The sequence below is a fragment of the Diachasma alloeum genome, unplaced genomic scaffold, assembly GCF_001412515.2.
Source record: "Diachasma alloeum isolate Michigan unplaced genomic scaffold, Dall2.0 Dall_scaffold_00300, whole genome shotgun sequence".
Classification (NCBI taxonomy): domain Eukaryota; kingdom Metazoa; phylum Arthropoda; class Insecta; order Hymenoptera; family Braconidae; genus Diachasma; species Diachasma alloeum.
In genome coordinates this window covers 860143-881298 of record NW_021680439.1, presented here as the reverse complement: position 1 = coordinate 881298, position 21156 = coordinate 860143, and the positions used below count along the sequence as shown (strand labels likewise).

Genomic DNA, 21156 nt, shown 5'->3' with positions numbered 1-21156 from the left:
TTGAAAGGAGACATTAAAACCAAAACTTGTTTGCAACTGTTATGACGTGTGAAACCATCAGAAATCATATTTGAACTCGTTTGTTTATTTTCGGGATAGGTGATAGACACAAAGAGATGGAACTTCGCGCACGCGCCACCCCATTTACTTTCGCCTCAGCATCACTCGAGTGTCGACACTCTCACTCGAGTTTTCTTCATCTGGTTTTCCCTCCGCAACTCAGTCGAGCCGCAAAGCTTGCGCGAAGCGTCTCGCCGAAAGCCTTTCACCGTTGCTCTCACCTTCGCACGATTCCACATCTCCGAGAGAGAAGTTGCAACGAACGTAACATTTCATCTGCAAGAACTTAATTTTTTTAACTTCAATTTTTTTATTCAAAAAAATGTAAAGACATGTTACAGTTGTCACCGCTCAATTCAATCAAATTGAACTGGAGAATTTAATTATAATTTAGTGAGGATACTATCTCAAGTTATAGTTGCACTGAGGACCATAAACTGCGGTGATGTATCCCAGGAACGTTGACTCGAGGGCTGCGACCCGCAAGTTGCTCGTTCAGCTGTTGTGTACCTCTGTGAACTCTTCAATGTGTGGCGCGGGTTTCTGTCAAGGAGCATATGTACGGGATGGCAACAATAGTGATATGCAAGACTCTTACTCTATCCAGCGTTAAATCATCTTGAAGGAACAAAAGTCATTCTTCACATCGAGGTAATTTCCTTAATAGTTGAATAAAATTGCACGCGGAAAAAATGCTAAATATTAGCTTTGAGTTCTCGTAATTGAGGTACATGTTGGCTTTCCAGGAATTTTTATCGGATCTCTAATAAAAATTACAGTAATTTTGTCGATTGTTGACGTAAATATGTAAATACACGGAGCAAATTATTTGGTGAATGTGAACAATTAATTGATGAACGTTCATCGAAAAATTAACAAACAGTTTTCAAATGAAATTGAATTTTTTTTCCTGAATTTCAATTGATTTGTTGTTAAATTTCACCAACTAATTGTGGAAATGCAATAACTGGTTGGTAGTTAATTTTTTTAATAACTAGTTGGTGGAATTTTACAATAAATTAATTCAGTAGCCAAGTGGTAAAACGGTTTAATTCGACTTATCTCCCGGTTGAATTTTTGAGGAATATGTCCGAATCCACGGGAGATAGCGAAATTTTCGTAATCACATTTGTTGTAGCTGTCAATCGCCTCTACAAAAAAGGTTATGACAAAAATTTTGCTATCTCCCTTAGATTCCGAGGTATTCATTGAAAACTGGCCAATAGTCAAAATTAACTTGTACCGTTTTACCCCGTCGTTTGTGAATTAAACATTAAATTAATTTTCACTCGGCTTTGCGGTCATTCGTAATTCCTCAGATGTTAGTGAGGTACATTTTTCTTTCGCGCTGTTATTTGAATCTCATTAAATTCGAACTTTTAACACTGAGAGGGACGCGATTCGCTATCCATTCACTTCTAGTGGTTCAAGACATGAGATTCACAGTTCGACAATGTTTAATTAGGTAATACACAAATTGAAAACATTGCGAGGCTCAACGCAATGGTTGAGTTGAGCTCAACGGAATCAAACTGTAATTTGAATTAATTAAAATTCAGACAAAATGTTTCAGTTTCATTCGACAACCATTTGTTAAATTTTCGATAAATGTACGTCAATTTTTTTGATGGATCAATATTCAGTTTTCTGGAGGAAAAAATTACAGACATTCCGTACTCATTTACGCTTGCATTGCTAGAAAAGTTGGAGCTATCTCTCGGGAGGATTGAAAAATTCATTGGTGAGAGTATTTTCAACTGAATGGTAATTTATTTTTTCAACAACTATTTGGTGAATTTCAACAATTTGATTAGTCCGCGCGCTCTGCGCGTGTATGTCCTACTCCGTGGGGCTTAATGTCTGTCAATTGTAGCGATTATTTTTCCCAATCGGATTTCGACCAATCAGAGCGCAGTATTTGAGGCTTCCCAAAGGTTTATTTAGGTTATTTCCTCCTAGTTTTTGAATATTTTGCAGTCCATTTCCTTAATTGACAATAGTCTGTCAATTATTTTTTCTTTTTTTTGAGAAATAGTTCCTACATTTTGGTGAAAAGTCACGTAACCCCGAGCACCGCAATCTGATCGCCCAAAATCAGGATTGACGAAATTATGTATCTTTCGAATACCTCTCGGCCTTCGAAATGCCTCAGATCACAGAGAAAAAAAATTTTGAATTTCAGGGACATGTCACTGATTTTCTAGAATGTATACCCAATTATAAGTGATTCACAAATTCAGTGACTTTGTCACAAAATTTCAGTGATATCATCACTAATTTTGAGAAACATTATGACTAATTTTGAGAGTAGTGTCTCTGATTTTCAGAAGTCCATGTCTAATTTTTGGGAATCTATCATTAAAATTCAGTGGTAAAGATCCCTGATAATCTGGGTCATTCTTGTCAGTATCCAGTATCACCAACAATTGGTGATAGATGTCTGAAATTCAATGACATATCCCTGGAAATCAATGACATGTCCCTTAAACAGAACGTTTTTTTCTCTCTGTGCACCCCCTACACCTCGCGCACATTTCACTTGTTTGATATCTATTATTCTACACGATAGGACGTTCCGAAAAAATGTTTTTTTTTGTCGAAAAATGATGAAATAAAAAATTGGAAAATTTTTGGTTTGATGTATTTAGTAATTTTTAAAAACAACAACAATTAAATGACCAATTCAGGGATACTTCATATCAAACTACCTGATAATTTGCCCTCATAAATTAAAATTGTTGTGAATCTTTTCTCTACCTTCCTCTCATCCGTCTTCATGTACGATCGTCGCTTTCTTCATCATTTTTTTTATCTCACTCCTTAACCCACGGACGTGTCCTATAACTTTTAATTTTTTTCATTATTTCTTTCACCCTAAATTCTTCTAATAATGGTACATCAGAGCAAAATAAATGTGCGGAGATAAAAATTCAATAAAAATTACCAGAAAAAAAACGTAAACATTACGTTTCGGAACGTAATTCGCCAGCGAAGTAAAATTTAATAAAAAGTGTGAGTCGGACAACAAGTCGTTCCGTAATTTTTCCCCAACGATTGAGAAATTTTACGGAACGGAACGTAGAAATATCTCACTAGCTTCATAAAAAATGTTGAACGTTCAAGAATTTTTGATTTTGGAGGCATAATAAATGGGGAAGTTTCTGTAAGATTTTACTTCTTCGGGAAAAATTGTAACAATTTCGTACTTTATTCGGTGATGAATCTGAGAATTCGTAGAACGTTTCAGATTTCTTCTTTTCCATTCCTACAAAAATTGCCGGAATACGATTCCCCATTGCGGATTACGTGAATTGTTCCGTAATTTTTACTGAATATTTCTCTCCGTGTGCGAAACTCTTGAGCCCTTGGCTCGGTCGGCAAACATCGCATTTGTAGAAAACGGAATTTACGCTCGAATGCTGGAATGCTCTATGATATTTTATATCACTCCATGCAGAAGCAGAGTGCAGCGTGCAATAAACTCGACTTATTGCACGAAGTGATATAAACTTTTATTCATAATGAAAGAGCTCTTATCATGAAATACTGGATTTCCCTGAAAGGTGAGAAAACGTAAATGAAAGAAAAAAAAACGCATTAACGAATTGTCATCACATTCTTCTTATCATTATAATTTTATTTTCCTCTTATTTCCCGTCAAAAAATAATGGAACAACTTGCAACGTAACTCCTTGAAACATCGGAGAAAAAAAAGCAACCGAGCGTTTACACGCCAGGGTCGAAAAAGTTTATTATGATGAGCAAAATCGAGAATACTCACCAATAGTTGGCAGACGGAGTGGCCCTCCGTGTGTATTGAGGTTGGGTACACTCCACCCACGACCTGATGCTTGAGAGAACAATTTTTGGATAATTTTCGTTAACGAGGCTGCTCGAGCTCTTTGCTCTCTTGTTCATGACTGATGAAAACACCAGACGAAAGAAATAGCAGTTGGAAAAGTTGCGATTCAATCGAGATGAAGTAGTATCGATTCGTTTGATGTTCACTGGTACTTTCTCCCTGCTGGATTAGAAAACTTGGTGCATTGGCTTGCTCTTCAATTCAAACAATCAGCGTCATTAGAAAAAAAATAAGGAATCGAATGGTTTTATTAATAGAAAAAAGGAAATGAGAATTGGGAAGAAGGAACTTACTTAATTTTTCATCTATTTACGGGACAAGCGGCGAGGGAAACAATTGTTTATTTTTTATGGGCTTGATAACTTTTCATGTAAACAGGGTGTTTGTGGCAATTATTCGATGTTAACTCTCGAAATTTGGCAAATTTATTATGTAATAAAGTCGCAGAAATAATCCATAAATTGCAAATGTTCATTCAATTCTTGATAAAATTTTGAATATTAAGACATAAACTAATTAGTCGTTTAGAAATCATTTATCAAAAAGAGTCGTCATTTCCACACATTCAGTTCAGGTTTTTTGAGGGGTGAAATATTTCAATTTGGAATGATAACTGTGCATTGGTCTCAGCGAGCTTGAGCAATTTGACGATTAGAGAATGTCTTTTATGCTTTAATGAAGAATTTCTTCTTTGTTAACCATTCTCTAATTGTCAAATTGCTGAAATTTAATTCATGGATTAGTTTTTTTTATTTTGAATTTATTCGATAATCGGTTGTCCCACGATAACTAAAAAAAATGTTCTGAATTGATTAACTGATTGATTGAATGATGGCTTAAAAAAATTGTTGGAATGTCCCGTCGACCGAGTTTGAAGATGAAGGCTATAGGAATAATCATTATATTGATTTATTCGAAAATTTTCAAAAATTTTGTATTTTCTGAAAATCTGAATTCCGGGAATATCTTTGAATATCATGCTTCAAATGAATTCAATCATAGCTTAAAATGTTTTTTTAATGCCATTAAGTCGAAGTTAAAAGATGACTACGATAGCTATATTGGTTGATTTTATTTTTATGATGATTGTTAAAAATTTTGAATTTTCCACGAATTTCCCTGAAAGTGAGCTCCCTGATGGTTTCTTCAAATGTGATGTTTCAAATCCATTCAAGTATGTGTAAATAAAAGTTTTCTATTAACATTTTATCGAAAGGCTGGGGGGAGAGGTACCCACGTACGAAATGCCAGTGTTGGAGAAACGGGCCAAGCCTGGCACAAGCCTGGGCTTGCCAAGCCTGGGCGCCCAGGCTTGGACCGAGGTTCGGCCATCCCTGGGGACCAGGGCTTGAGTCTCGGGAGAAGGGCAGGTAACCGAGCCTTGGTTGACAGATCTGGCCCAGCCTTGGCCGGACACTGGCATGCCGGAGCTCGATAACCAAGCCTCAGCCAGCGGTGGCCCGGAGCTTGGTCATTGGGCTCCAGCCGTTGGTGTAACTGTAAGGGTTAAGTCGTAAGGGTGAGATGATGAGAATGGAATCATAGGGGTGGAATCATAAGGNAACTGTAAAAATGACAATCGGTTGTATAGAAGAAACGGGATAATAAGAATAATGATGCTGATAACATTCAAATAAGTTGAAAATCTGACAAAATTAGATAAAAGGAAACCTTATTCAATTTAATAAAATGAAATAAACCAGGAATTATACGTGATAGAAGTAAATGATGTGCAAAATAACCATTTGGAAGCATATTGCTAATTTATTAGCAAAAATAACTATATTATATCCAGTACAAGAGCAATGTCCCACTTGTTTTACCCTATTTTGTCCTTTTTTTATTCTGACTCTCATTCTGATCCCTATCCTCTTGGTCTCGCGTTTTCATTCTCCGTCTTCTTTTTCTCCTACCAGAAGTTTAAATTTTTATTTATTGAGATTAAGATTTTTTTATGCAGAGATAACTTCTCTAACAAAAAGCTAATAGGGAGAGCTTCTCAAACAAGAACAATTGTACTCATTTTTAACATAACTTATTCCTTAATTTAAGAAAATACTTCTCTGTGATCAAGCGCCGATGAATATCGTTCAATTAAACTTTCAATGAAATAGTGATTACTATTCCCACATTAACAAAACTGTTTTCCCCTCCCCTTCGTTGTCCATTTTTCCCCCGAGGCAGAAGAGATACTAGGAGAAAGGAGTGTAATAAAACCCAGGGAAGATTTCGATAGTCTGAGGTGCCGCATTCCTGGTCGCTCTTCCCTCATCATTTTCACGATCGAGTCCCTCCGGATGAACCGTATTCCCCGGTAACCCATCAATAGGCCGGCTCACTGCCCCTCAATAATACATTTTCCGCACCCTTATCCCCATTTTGGCACATCTTTCATCTGTAAATTCTTTATGTTTTCGTGGTCCTATTATTATAAATGTGATGTGAACGTTAACACGAATATTATTTCCCTCCCTGGTTTTCTACAAATATGGGGCGGATCAATTTATTGAACAGAAGGAGGTGGAATTTACCGGAGGGAATTTATTTTAGATCCTTCTGCTGACCGGGAGCGAGTAACGCATTTTCTCGGGCCATTTCTTCGAGAAAATACGTTTTCACCGGTGAATAGTGTGGTATAAAAATCGATTCATGAAATTATGTAATATTTTTTTCTGTAATAACTGAAACTGAGAGGAACATATCAATGAATCAGTAAAATTGACCGATTTTGTATATTTTTTCTTGAAATTGAGAATATTCAAGTACTTTGGTCATTTTTCCTCCAGTAAAATGCTCTTCTACTTTTCTAGTCGAGTATCAGAGATTTCATTTGACCATGCACTGTTAGAAATTTTTTGAAATCTCATGGAAAATATGGTAAGAATTCTCATGAAAGTGTATAATTCAGTAGCGAAGTGGTAAAACGGTACAAGTCAATTTTGGCTATCGACCGGTTGTCAATAAATATCTTGGAATCTAAGGGAGAAAGCAAAATTTCTGTTATAACCTTTTTTGTAGAGCTGATTAAGAGCTACAGCAAATGTAATTACAAAAATTTCGCTATCTCCCTTAGATTTGGAAATATTCCTCAAGAACTCAATTGGGTGATCAGTCGACTTAAACCGTTTTACCACTTCGCTACTGAATTCGAGTTAAGGAAAAAATGGTTATGAAATTTCGAGTTTTGGGTAGAATTCAAGGAAATCCATAAGTTTTTAGGGGAGTGAGGCGGAAAGGCTCAGAATAAAATGATGAAGATATTTTTCTGCTATCGAAAAGCTCGCAATTGATGTGGAAATGTATAAGAAACATATTTCGTACTCCATTCAATTATGAACCAACTGGAAATTTGAAAAATCTTAAATTCTGGGGTTGAAATATTTTCAGAATTCAGTAGGAAATCATTTGAATTTTTTTGAGAGAAATATTCAGTAAAAATTACGGAACAATAATTCACGTAATTCGCAATGGGGAATCATTTTCCGATAGTTTTTGTAGGAATGGCCGAGAAGAAATCTGAAACGTTCAGTGATTTCTCAGGTTCATCACTGAACAAAATACGAAATTGTCACGTAATTTTTCCCGAAGAAGTGGCGATTACGCGTACAATTCGTATTACAATCGATTATTCGTACAATTTCAGTTCCGACGCACACTTTTACTGAATTTTACTTCGCTCGCGGATTACGTTTTGAAACGTAATTTTTACTTCTTTTTCTGGTAATTTTTCTAGAATTTTTCTCTCCGTGTGTTTTTGACACTTATGCTTTCATTGATTTGGGGAGCGATAGACTTATGTTCATGCACAATTATACGGAGAGAAATTTTCTAGAAACATTTTAGTACGAGTACTGGAAAAAATCACAGTCCACCGACTGTGAAAAATTCTAGTGCTGTTCATGTAAAATTTCTTGGTATTTCTGGTAAAATTTCCAGGGATGTCTGTGAAATTTTCACAGAAGTACGGGAAAAAATTCACGTTTTCTCCAATAAAATTTCTAGTGCCGACACTGGAATTTTCTCTGACCGTCACTTCGCGCCTCTTTTCCCGTGCTAGCACTAGAATTTTTCTAAAAAATTTCTCTCCGTGTAAAAAAACTTGCAATTTCGTGGACATTTTTATGGTAATTCTCAGGAAAGTCTTTTGTTCACAAAAAAAAGTCGGAAACTCAGATAGATTGGATCGCAGTCTTCCTACTCGAATCAAGTCACGATAAAAAAATCAAGAAATCAGAAATTTTTCTATTGGGTGCAATTACCTTGAGCAATCACAGAGAAAAAAAGGTCCTGGTTCTTAAAATAAGAACCATTGGATACTGAACTCAAGAAGCCTAATGGAGTTCTTAAATTGACGTCCTTGTCTCCTCAAATTATCTTCGTTAATTACAGTATGACATGACAACCTAGACAACCCTCTCCGTCATGAACCGTCACAAATTACGAAGCCCCCAATGTCATACAAAATTGGTTGTTTGTGATATTGGCAATTGGTAGTTTGTCAAGTACAAATGCCCTCAGCGGTTCCTATTTTATCCCACGGCTTCCTCTCACGGTACCCCACTTGCGTCCTCCCCCGCCGTGCGTATCTTATGGTGCACTAATAGTCTGATAGACCCCCTAAGCCTCTACCACCGAAACGATTCGCAACGTTCGTGCAGCAAAGAGTTAGCAATCCAGGGTTCCTGATTTCAGTAGACAACGGTTCTTGATTCCACTGCCATGGTTCTGGATTTTTGCATGATTTCCATGGCACTTTTTCCAAAACATTTCCCCCCGCCTACCAGAATGAAGTTTTAAAGTAGAACACCCAAAAAAATAATACGCGATTTTAAAATTTCAAAGGTCTTAAAATAAGTCATTTTTAATAGTTTTAAATTGAAGTTTAACATTTGTAAGTTGCGAGTTTCGAGAATCTCAATTTGAAACTTTAAGATCTCAATTTAAGTCGTCTGAAAGGTGAAACTCTCAAGGTGAAATTTTTGAAAATCTCAATTTGAGACTTTTAGTCTCAAGTTGATACTTTTGAATATCTCAAGTTAAGACTTTCGTAACTAAATTTGAAATTTTTCTTTAAGGGGAGTTCTAAAGGTCTCAGCTTGAGACTTTTGAAAGTCTCAATTTGTGACTGTTGAAAATCTCAACTTGAGACTATTGAAAGTCTAGTTGATTTTTGAATGTTTTAAATTGAGACTCAAAATTATCAAATTGAGATCATAAGTATCAAAATAAAGCTTGTTTTTTTAGTGCATTAATAAACACCAGTTCGGTTGTTGAGGATAACAACGAAAGTTAAATTCAAAAAAGGAGAAAAAAATCAATTAAATTAATTTTTATAATTTAATTATAATGCATCATTGATAATTTTGCGCATGAATTCTAATTTTGATGAGTTTAAGATGTATCAAACTTTTTCATCAATTATTTTTCAAAGAATAGCTTCTCGTTTGACTAGGGTGTTTCGACATAACACGCCCTTTCGGCCACGCAGAAAAATAAATTATTTATTACAAAAGTTTCACACTGACTATAATTTTCATATTAAGCATAAAATTTTTATTTATTTTCTTTAATGTTTCGAGGTTTTTTTCTAGATTTTAATCTTCTTCCTACTTTTAAAAAGTTCCTTTTCTTATAAGACTGTCTTGGTTTTCAACTTCTAGACTAATTATTACCAATAATACTAAACTGCCGATTAAGCACAAGTTCAACGAGAATATTTATATTCATATTAACTTTCGTTAGAACTTATGTTAAATTTTTACCAATTAAAATGACAACCCAACATTGTTAAAAATTTTCGTCTGAATTTTCCGTGTCAGTTTATTCATGATTATTTTCCACTGGATTTTCAGGAAATCTTGTCATTGAAAAATCAGATATTCCATTGTTTTTCTGTTTGAATGATGTGAAAATCAAGTAAATTTTTGATTTTTCAGTTCAATATTTCCGTTAAAATTTGAAAAAATTAGGACAATTCCAGACAAAACTGAAAATTCATGTGATTTTGTTTCTAAATATTCACATTTCATTAAAAATTCAATCAAGTTGTGAATTTTGTGTCTCACTGTCACTAAAAATTCTACCTAAAATTTGAAATTTTCCACCATTTTTCTCCTAAATCGTATTCAATATCACTCCCATGAGAATTACTACGATATTTTCCGGAAAATTTCCAAAAATTTCTAGCAGTGAAGTTATGTTTGTACTACTGTTACACTGAGAGAAAAATCTGAAGTTCGATTTACAATAAGAAAATAGTTGAGGCATTTTAGTGAACGATACGATTTTTTTTGTATGCGGCACATTATAGTAACTTCACAAGCGTAATTTTTGCAAATCAAAATGCAATTAAACTAACCAAAGTTCAAAAGTAACCACAACAAATCTATTGTGAATAGAACTATAAAATAGTTGCAATGACTTCATTCCATTGTAGTAATTACTTCTCCGCCCATAGTTACCGTAACCCATGAAAAATTGTTGAGGACTTTTTGACTATAATTCGAAGGTGATGGAATATAGTCAGAAGAATTATATTTTTCTCTCAGTGTAACTACCACTTGAATCATTACTTTTTTCTTCGGGTGTTGAAGATGCTGGAGTACTGGATGGCTATCAACGATACCGAGACAAACGAGAGTGTTGAACTCGACGAGGTCCTAGAAGATCCCGGCTCAGCAGCTCTCTTCGACGGTTATCCACCCTGGCTCCTCTACTTTGCTGCTGGCTGCTGTCTACTCTTCATGCTCATTGGTATACCCGGCAATCTCATCACTGTGGCCGCACTCTTTCGCACTAAGAAGGTAAAGTTGTTGGAAAATCCTTATCACAATCTCTCTTCTCTTCCTCCACTAATCATTTATCTTTTATTCATGAAACCGTGCTTGAATTGTTGATCCAACGTGATTGCTTATTCCTGTGGTGTCGTTGCACCCACCCCGTCGACACTGATTCATTCTATCGTGCATTAGCAAATCTTTGAGGAGAAGCGTGATGCCAATGATTCTATTCACTCATTTTTATGCAATACCATTTTTTTTCACTCCGATTATTCGCTATTTCTTTTTGCCAAAGTTTTTCAGGGATGATTTTGGGGTTTCTGATCCTTTGTACTTCAAGGAGGAGTAAACAAGTGTGTTCGGTCGGGATTTCCCTTCGAGAAAAAAGCTTTCACGTGCTCCGAGTGAGGGAGTGTATTCAGAAAACGCTGTGTAATGCAAAGTTACTAGGGAAAATTAATGAAGAGGAGAGAATGGTTTGGAGAACATTCTCCCTCTTCTCTCCCAGCTGAGGGGGGAGGGGGGGGGTGAAATGTCGGGGTTATTTATTGAAAATTTTATCTATGAATTTTTCCCCAATTCATTTTGCGTAGGATAAAATAAATGTTGAAATCCTTCCAAGTATGTTTTAATGCATAAATAATTCGACAGGAGATGGGAACGAACAGAAGGTGTAGAAAAGGGGCCTGAAACTAGTAGGTTTGAAGAATGTGCGTCTCCAAATAGAGTGCTAGGACGCTGAGTCCGGATAGAGGATGAAATAAATAGACACAGACACCGGTAAATTAAATAGCCAGTGTGATTTAAGCCATTTCTTGATACACACTGTTAGAAAAAAAAATGAGATTTCATGGACAGTTAACTACTGACTTTCAGGACGGTGACACGGAGTGCGATTTAGGCGGGAAAAAATCATCAAATCATGAAAATTACAGAATTTTAAGCAGCATAAAGACGAGAGTTCCGTAATTTATTTGAATTTTGAATTTTAAATATTCATATGGATTTGAATCTATAGAATTAGTACCCAATTACATTCAATTTTCAGTCAAATCAGAAATTTCATGATTTTTTCCCCCTAAATCGCATTCAGTGCATAGATCGGCATCGATCATTACTTTTAGTAATATTATGAAAAGTTGCACTTTATAGTAATTTGCATTTATTTATATTGATTCAAATTTGAAAATTAATATAATAATTGTCAATTTAATTTCTCAATTATTGGCTGATAAAATAATTCGAATTTGAATATTTAAGTTGATGATTGAAATAAAAAAATTATTCGGAAATAATTCGGAATTTGAAAATTTAAATTGATGGTTATTTTTAAAAAGCAAAAAATTGGTGAATAATATTACCCGAGTCGAATATCTGGACCTTATCCCCCCTATTATCTCCTTGAGATATTTTTTCCTCCTTTCTTCATCCTATACATCCTGAATAACTCCTTATATGATCCTACCTCATCCTAAAGGCGTAAAAACCTTTCTCAACTGATACTTTTTTCCCCCTTCTCCTCCTGTCGAATGAGAAGGAATCATAAATCCCCTGAATTAACCCTGATAGCCAGGATGATCTGTTTGTAGGTTCACTCCAGGAGGGACGGAGTGGAAAACATTTTAGGGGGTGCAGGCGATAAATAGGTTTAACACACCTCCTGTTTTCCTCCTGAACCCCCGGAATTTGGAAATAAATCGCACGTTCAGGCGAAAACCAGGGGGTCTTTCTGAATGTAAATAGGCCCTAACTTCATCCTGGTCCTCTTACTCATGATAGGTGGTCAAGGGGGAATTCAGGTCCTAATATTCGACTCGGGTAGCAATTGACTTATTCCAAATTTATTTGAAATTCAAAATTTCGATTATGCCGATGTCTGATTCAGTGCCACTGTCCTGAAAATTCAAGAATATATTTTTCATCACAAGGTCCACAAAGTATTTTCTGACGAATGTGGCTTTGTAGGCCGAGCCGAAGGCGAGGCCTATAATCACATTCGTCAGAAAATACTTTTGGACCGTGTGATGAATGCAATTTTTCGTTAGAAGGCCCGTAAACCGCGATCAAACCCAGCGAAGCGAGGTTAGAATCGCGGTTTACCGGGTCTTCTCACGAAAATAACTATTCCGGAATTTTCTGGTTTTCGATTCATTTTCAGGAGCTGAAATTTACAAAAACCTGATCAAGTTCTGATCGTCCTTCAGGTGGGGCTGAAGTAATTTCCACTGGGGAATTATTTTACGCGTGAAGTTGAAGCGTAAATGATGCACAAAATCATCGTAAATTACGGTTACATAAACGTAATTTACGGTTGCATATTCATAAAATACGATGATTAAAAAAGTGATTTCAAGCGTAAAATACCATGATTTTTTCGCAAATTACGCATAAGTAAAGCGTAAAATACGTCTCTATTAAGATCGTAATTTACGATTCCTTAAGCGTGAAATGTGCTTAGTGAAACGTAAAAGTCGCTTTATTTGAACATACAATTTACGTTTTTATTTTCACCATAAAATACACGCTTTTGAAGCTTAAATTCCGATTTTCATGACGGAAAAAAGCTCCCACACATCATATTGGCGTCAAGCGTAAATTACGTTTAGCAAACCGTATATTTCGCTTTTAGCAAAACATAATTTATGTTTAGGTTTGTCCGTGTGAAAGATATCAAAAATGTTCCATTATACCCCTCTCATAAGGCATATGAATATGTGTATAAAAAAAGGATTCATCAATCAGTGGTTTATTGAAATCTATCGTAATTCATTCGTACATCACAGAAGAAATCTCAGTGAAAATTTATAGCCCAGCAAAAATCATTACATACTGCTTTCCGAAGAGTCATCCCTGAATTTCAATGCCCGATCGTGAATCAATTATCTCTCCACACTAGAGAATAGCATGTTAAATAAACTGAAAATATAGACACCGATAAAATGGAAAAGACAACACCAGAAATAAATTAATTCTCAACTGATAGAAATGGCAACGAGTGGTGAATAAACTAGGCCAATTTTCCGAGTTACACACCCATTAATAACTTAACGTTCCCCATAATCATATTCTCGTCTCTCCTGGGGACATTAAGGTACGCAAACGGCACTCGGGAAAATGATCATTGCCGTATAACGGAATAGAATGGGCGTAACCCCGTCATTGCATATAACTTTCGCCAGACAAATTAATTGGACCACTCGAACGATATTACTTGCATAAAATAAATAATTAGCTAATGCCGTAATTCATTCATTTCGTCGGAACGATCATTCTATTTTTAAATATTACTTCCCAATGGAAGCTTTTTGTGGTTTCGAAATGGAAGCGTTGAAATCGCTCAATATTCACATTGTATAATTTTACACGGAGAAAAAGTTGCGGAAAAATTCATCACGGAAATGACGTAAAAATTGCGTTGTTTGATGTAATTATGATGTAGTGTCGCAGAATCTCCAAAATCATTGCTGTCCCACGTACGAAAAAACGAATGGGCCGAGCTTGGCCCAAGCCCGGTGGCCGGCCTGCCGAACTTCGGGACCCGTTCCTCAACCGGGACCGCGCCGGATTTGGTTGAAACCTGGAATGATAACATCGGGCNGGTGAATTTTTGTGGAGTGTCAGGTAAAAATTACGGTTCACGTAAAAATTACGTTCCGGTTCATCAAATTTACAGAACTCGAAAGAGAAAATTCTTTTTTCACTCCACATTTTTTTCAAGTTTTTACGTAAAAATTCCCGAAGGAGCATTTCGGGATTTAATTACTATTGTTGATAATTCGTTTAGTAATGGTGAAAAAACTGATTTTCTCCTTCAAATCGCATAAACAATGTGCTGTAAATCAACAACAAATTGTGCGACCCCCATCATATTCTGATAGAATCAAGAGGGTATCGTTATCAATTTTTTAAACCATAAATGTTCCTATTTTGATGACAATTTTTTAAGTGATAGCTGAAAAATCGACTTTTCGAAAAATATAAATTTTTTAGAATCTTTTTAAAAAATTAAATTTTAATTGGTGTCAATGAATAGAGCTTATTAAAGTCTATATTCGTGAAAAAATTCATGAAATTCGATTGATCCCGTATAAGAAAATTTCTAGGAAAAAATGAAGAAAAAAGACCACATACATACATACACACATGCAGACATCATCTAAAAATCCCATATTCAGACTTTTTAGACCATATTTAGTTATCCTAACACAAAAAATTACAAACGTAAATTTGAGCGATTAGAAAGCGTCCATTCGGAAGCAAAAAGTGCAATGGTGAACAAGCAGTCACACGGCGTAACTTAAGTCAAACAATTCTATTCAACTTTGCATGTAAATATATTATCTTCAATACCTCAAAAACTACCGGACCAATTTCATTTTTGTTTTCAAAGTATTCATCTCAATGCCTCGTATCTCAATCCATCTCACTTTGATATACAACTTTGTATGTGAATCTATCTCATTCAATACCTCAAAAATCACTCAACAGATCAGCAGTAAAGTGCACTGATAGACTGATTCATTTATTCCAAACGAGATTCGTTAACTATTAACGAATGGTAGAGTTGCATATGACCAAATGAATATTCGTTGATAGATAACGAATGGTTCACTTGAAAAGTGAAAATCGAGTCAAACAAGCCTTCTCAAATGTGCATTTGTTAACTATTAACGAATGAACATTTGGTGAGACCGAATAGACCCTCGTCTCTAACCAAATCCATTCTTCAATAATAACTGATCTTTTCTATCAGTGTGGTTGAACGGTTTAAGTCAATTTAGTCTTTCTTTGAGTTTTCCAGAAATATTTCCGAATTTAAGGGAGATTTTAAGCGAAATTTTCATACTAACCTTGTTTGAAACGCAGAAAATATTTCACTATCAAAATTACCGGGCTCAACGGAAAATCTCGAACGACTTCGCGACCCTTCGGGTTCACGCGGAAATCACGAAGCAAATCGCCAAATATGAATTTTCAGTAGTATCAATCTATTCCTCAAAGAGTATACATCGGTTAGTCAGAGAGTCACCTATAGAGTACAGTATCAATGTAACCGCTCAACCGAGCGCATTACCGTGGTATATCGAGTCTAGCGCTCCATGTAGCGTCTTCATTTCGTTAATTTATCTATTAATTCCGAGTTAACTATCAATCATTTTGAGTCAATTATCAAGTTTAATATCAACAGATTATTTAGTGCAGTGTAAATACTATTAGTGATGCCGTCGAGACTAGACGAGAATTATTTTGGAAAGATCATCACTGTCTAAAAAAACACCGAAAGTTTAGGAATCGTCGTAATCTCGAAAGACATTGGATCGATGCATCTCGTCACGAACTTGGCAGAATCCATCACGTCTGAGTTTCAGTATTTTCTTTTTTTCAATTGTTTGTCTCGATATCTGTCTCGTCTCGTCTCATGAACTTAAAAAACTAAAAATCTCGAGATCCAGGCAAGATAAATCCTCCTGAAATTGTGACGAGATGCATCGATTCAATGTCTTTCGAGATTACGACGATTCCAAAACTTTCGATGTTTCTCCAAACCGTGATGATCTCTTCAAAATAATTCTCGACTAGTCTCGACGGCATCACTAAATATTATTAAATTGACATTGAGACATTCGACGATTCGTGTATCCCTAAAATCAAGACGCGTGCACGAAGAGAAATTTTTGATAAAAATTACCCTACCGTTCTATAAAAGTGTATCATGAGTCATCGTTTCTTCTTTTTTATCCCGAAATTTAGTAAAAATTAATGTATGATGATCAAATTTTACCCTACGTTAGAGAAATTTTATCCTGATCAAAATAAAAATTACCGTGCCGGTAGAGTAAAACTTACTGTACCGGTAGAGTAAAATTTACTAACCGGTCTAGAATTTTCGTTGTTATCTACATAAAAATTACTGGACTGGAAGGGTAAAATTTATTATGTGTCAGGATACAATTTCTCTTACGTAGAATAAAATTTGATCATATGATAATTTTTACTAAATTTCGGGATAGAAATGAAGAAACGATGACTCATGATACACGTTTATAGAACGGTAGGGTAATTTTTATCAAAAATTTCTCTCCGTGTGGCTTGCGCCACAAATAAAGTACATCTCCAGTGATTTTTGTATAATAATCCACGTGGTCTTTAATTTTCACCNCTTGCGCCACAAATAAAGTACATCACCAGTGATTTTTGTATAATAATCCACGTGGTCTTTAATTTTCACCTTTTCCAAAACACTTCCCCCCAATCCGCCCTAACATCATAGCCTTAATCTCTAACAAACCTTTTTTCTAGAGCAAATGGAGTGCTAAAAAAGGTTATGAAAAAATGTTGCCATCTCCCTTAGATTTCGAGATATGCATTGAAAACTGGTCAATAGCCAAAATCGACTTGAACCGTTTGACCACTTCGCTACTGAAATTTACCCCGTAAGAGGCCAGCAAACAACCGAATCGGAATCATTCGGAAGCCTGTCATTAATTGATCGCAAAAAAATGAACATCCTTCTGAGTAGAAAATCGCCAGTCACCCGCTCACTATTACATGCTCGCTGGCACCTGCTATAGTTTCGCTTTCTATTCGGGTTACTAATGACATCAGGGCGGTACCTATTGCTGAGTGAACGTGGATGATGGCCTCATTCGCGGGCCATTTCCGCTCCGGTTCCACCCTTATACCGCTGCGGAAGTCGTTGACTCGATGAATTAGGTACAATTCGCGAAAATAGCGGGGTTTATGCACCCTATCTCCGTCATTCTTTTGCTGAACTTCCTAATTCTGTTTTGTTCAAGTTTTAGGAGTTCACGGAGGGAATAATTTATTCATGCCGAACAAATTTGTCTCAAACGAGAACTTCAGTAGAAATTTAGGTATATAGTGTCGAAGTTGAAATTAGTCGCAATATTTCGAAAAAGGCTGGAAAGTCGAGGGAATTCAAAGTCTAGAAAATCAATATTTATGATGATCTCAAAGAGCAAGGAGATCTAACTTGGAAAGGTAAAATAGGTAAAAAAGGAGTCGTGCCCACGTACGGATTACCACCCGAGCCGAAGGCGAGCGGGAAATGTGTACTTTGCAAATTCGCCTCATTTTCCCCACATAATTATTAGATTCAATTTTTTTGGAGTCAATTTGCCGTACTCTATTGTTATGCCCCAGATTTGGTCAATTGCGTTATTGTTTAATATATGGACCTACAGCATTGCCAGCGTGATACTTGCCAGCGTAACTGGATTATCCTGACCAAATGATGAAATGTAAACAAACAATGTATTATTTAAGAGACGGTTGAGTCTGCACAGATCCGACTTGAATTGGACTCCGACGCGTACAAAAGTCGTAAACTCTTTGTAATCAGTCAGATGACACAGTAGTTATAATCATGTAATAAATTCTCATATTTAAATGCCAATAACCCATTGGTGGGATTTATCCCTTTAAGCCTAGAACCTACTATAATGATAAGTACCCCCCACGCTGGGTACAACACTGTCATCCAGAGAATGAATTTATCCCTATATTGACTGAGAATACCGGAATGTTATTCCGGAATTGAGGAATAAATTAGCTCGGTTTTCGGGATATTACACTGTTAGAATATTACTTTTGAAATTTCAAGTGAAAAAGCTTGAAATTTTTAACAACGACAAAGTTACATGAATCTTCTGTATATTTTTTCATTGATAAATCAGTTAATTACTTGAATATTCAAGTAATTCTGGATTTTCAAGTCCATACAGCAGTTAGAAACCTTGTAAAATTTTGAAAATTCAGGGACTAACCTTTCTGAACTCTTAATCTATTGAAAATTGAATTGTATGTGATGTTCAATTCTGTAGCGAAGCGGTAAACCCGGTCAAGTCGATTTTGACTTTTGGTCAGTTTTTGATGAATATCTCGGAATCTAAAAGAGACAGCAAAAGATAGCATAGCATAGATTTTCTCGTGGCCTTTTTTATCGGGTCATTGAGGGTTATAAAAAAAGGTCATGACCAAAATTTTTCTATCTCTTTTAGATTCCGAGATTTTCGTGAAAAACGGACCAATAGTCAAAATCGACTTAACCCGGTTTACCGCTTCGCTACTGAATTTCCAAACATGTTAAACAATCGATGATTGTTCAAGAAAATTGAGTTTTTCATGTTAAACAATTAATGATTATTTAACATGAAAATTGTTTAACATGAATCATCAAGGATGCACAATCAAGGATTGTTTAACATGAAAAACCCAATTTTCTTGATGTTTCAAGATGAAATGAGAAATTTAGTTAATGCTTTCATTTGAAATTGAATTCAACCTCACAACATCGCAAATTCAACTGACGCTGTGACTGAAATTTCAAAAAATTTCTAACTGTGTATTCCGGAATCGAGCATATAATATCCCGAATTCCGGAATATTATTCCGGATTCCAAAATATAAGATCCCGGTTTCCGAAATACAGATATTCCCGATTCCGGGATATTACATACCCGATTCAAGAATATTTTTTCCGTGCAAGAACAGCTCACAAATTCATTAAACCTCTGTATATTCTCATCCCAAAAAAACTGCATATTCACCCCTCGCAAATCCACTAAATTCCCCTAAAATTCTCCCTCCACCCTTCAACCTCTCTCCAAAAAATCTAAAACCTCTAATAAAGCTGAAAGTTCCCTAAAAAAACAAATCAGCGTGAAGCAAGAAGAGAACCAAACGCGAAAAAAAAATTGTAGAGCAAGATTGGATGGGTATCAAGTGTATCGTCATTTTTTCTCGTGCCCTCCCCGACTGTTTCACGGTTGTTCCTCCCCCGGAGCGATTTTTTTTCCGACTCCGCGTAAAAAAACCGGGAGAACAAGCGGAGAAAACCAAAGAAGGAGAGAACGACCATACAGTTAGCCGCATTTCACAGCGAAACCCGTCTGGGAATACTTGCCCCTTCCACCGTTATTGTTTTTTTTTCCGGAAGTATACGAAGTTATTTAAACCCTTCATGGCCATTTCCATCGTCAATTTCACTCTCTTGAAGGAGCCCGCAATGCAACGTGCACACTTGGGAGAAATCTAGAGAGCTTGTACGTGAGAGGTAGTGCGCCGGGTGCTTCAACCCAACTGACGTTTGATGAGTTGCATTGTCGGAAGGATTCCACCCATGGCTAGAGCTGAGCTCTAAACCTCGGAATGGTGTACTCTACTTGAGGATACCATTTTGGGGCAAATGAGTATTCAAGTATTTGAGTTAGGTAGAGGAAAAATGAAAGTGGCGGTGGTGGAGAGATGGGGGAAGGATAATTGGGTTAATTGTGAGGGGCAGAGGGGGCTCCATTATCTCTAGGCAGTTTTCGAAAGGGAGTCACGATTTTTGGCGTAATTGGCGTGGGGAATGCGCTGGCATAATTCATATTTAATGAGTTTTCTTTCCAAAATTGAACGGCTTGGGTGAGGGGTTCGTTTCTGAGGATTCTCGGATATTTGTCTCATTGATACGTAGTTTTTTTCAGGGATTTTAATAAATTTTCGATGATGCTCGTACACGGAGAGAAATTTTTTGGAAAATTCTAGCGCTAGCACGGGAAAAGAGGCGCAAAGTGACGGCCAGGAAAAAATTCCAGTGCCGGCGCTAGAAATTTTATTGGAGAAAACGTGAATTTTTCTCCTTATTGCAGTGAAAATTTCACAGAAATCCCCAGAAATTTTACTAGAAATACGAGGAAATTTTACCTTAATAGCACTAGAATTTTTCACAGCCGGTGGATTTTAATTTTTTCAACTACTTGTACTAGAATTTTTCTAGAAAATTTCTCTCCGTGTACAGAAAAACGTTCCCAGTCTCCGGTAAAAACTTCTAAATATATGGCAGAGACGCAGACAGAGAAAAAAGTTGGAAAAAAAATACCGAACGACTGAAGTAATCGTGGAGCGAACTCGATTTTTAGTACTTTTTCACCCTATATCGGGGAAAAGGTACACTGTTGGAAATTTTTTGATAGAAATTTCATGGAAGATATTACTGTAAATTTGATGACAGTGATATTGAATTGGATTGAGAGAAAAAATTCTTCTGAAATTTCAAGTTTTAAGCAGGAATCATGGAAATTCATGAGTTCTCAGCGGGAGTGAGAGGGAAATTTCACAACTTGGTTGAATTTTCACAAAAATAATGGAACTGGAAAATCAAGTATTTCATTGATTTCCAGATCATTTCAACAGAAAATCAATAGAATATTTGATTTTCCAATGACAAGAATTCCTGAAATTTTAGTGGAACTTGGACACGATAAAAATTAAAAAAACACAATTCTTTAAACGTCTATGAAAAAATGATTTTCTTATGATTTAATTAAAATTATGAAAAACGGATGCTTAATCTCATTCTCTGGTGTCTAATAATGAACAGTGGGGCATTCCTCCGGGAAAAGGTGGGAAAGTGAGATTTTTCCATGAAACATGTGCCAACATGGGTTG

The 21156-nt window shown here is 36.0% G+C and overlaps 1 protein-coding gene across 1 annotated transcript in view; it reads left to right on the top strand.

The window, feature by feature from the left end:
- Positions 1–626: 626 nt before the first annotated feature.
- LOC107039438 (G-protein coupled receptor moody) overlaps positions 627–21156 on the top strand; it is a 50563-nt gene continuing 30033 nt past the window's right edge. Inside the window, exons 1-2 of the mRNA XM_015259040.2 lie at positions 627–711; positions 10516–10725. Coding sequence (XP_015114526.1) covers positions 10516–10725 — 210 coding nt within the window. The 5' untranslated portion in view covers positions 627–711. The remainder of the gene's footprint in view (positions 712–10515; positions 10726–21156) is intronic.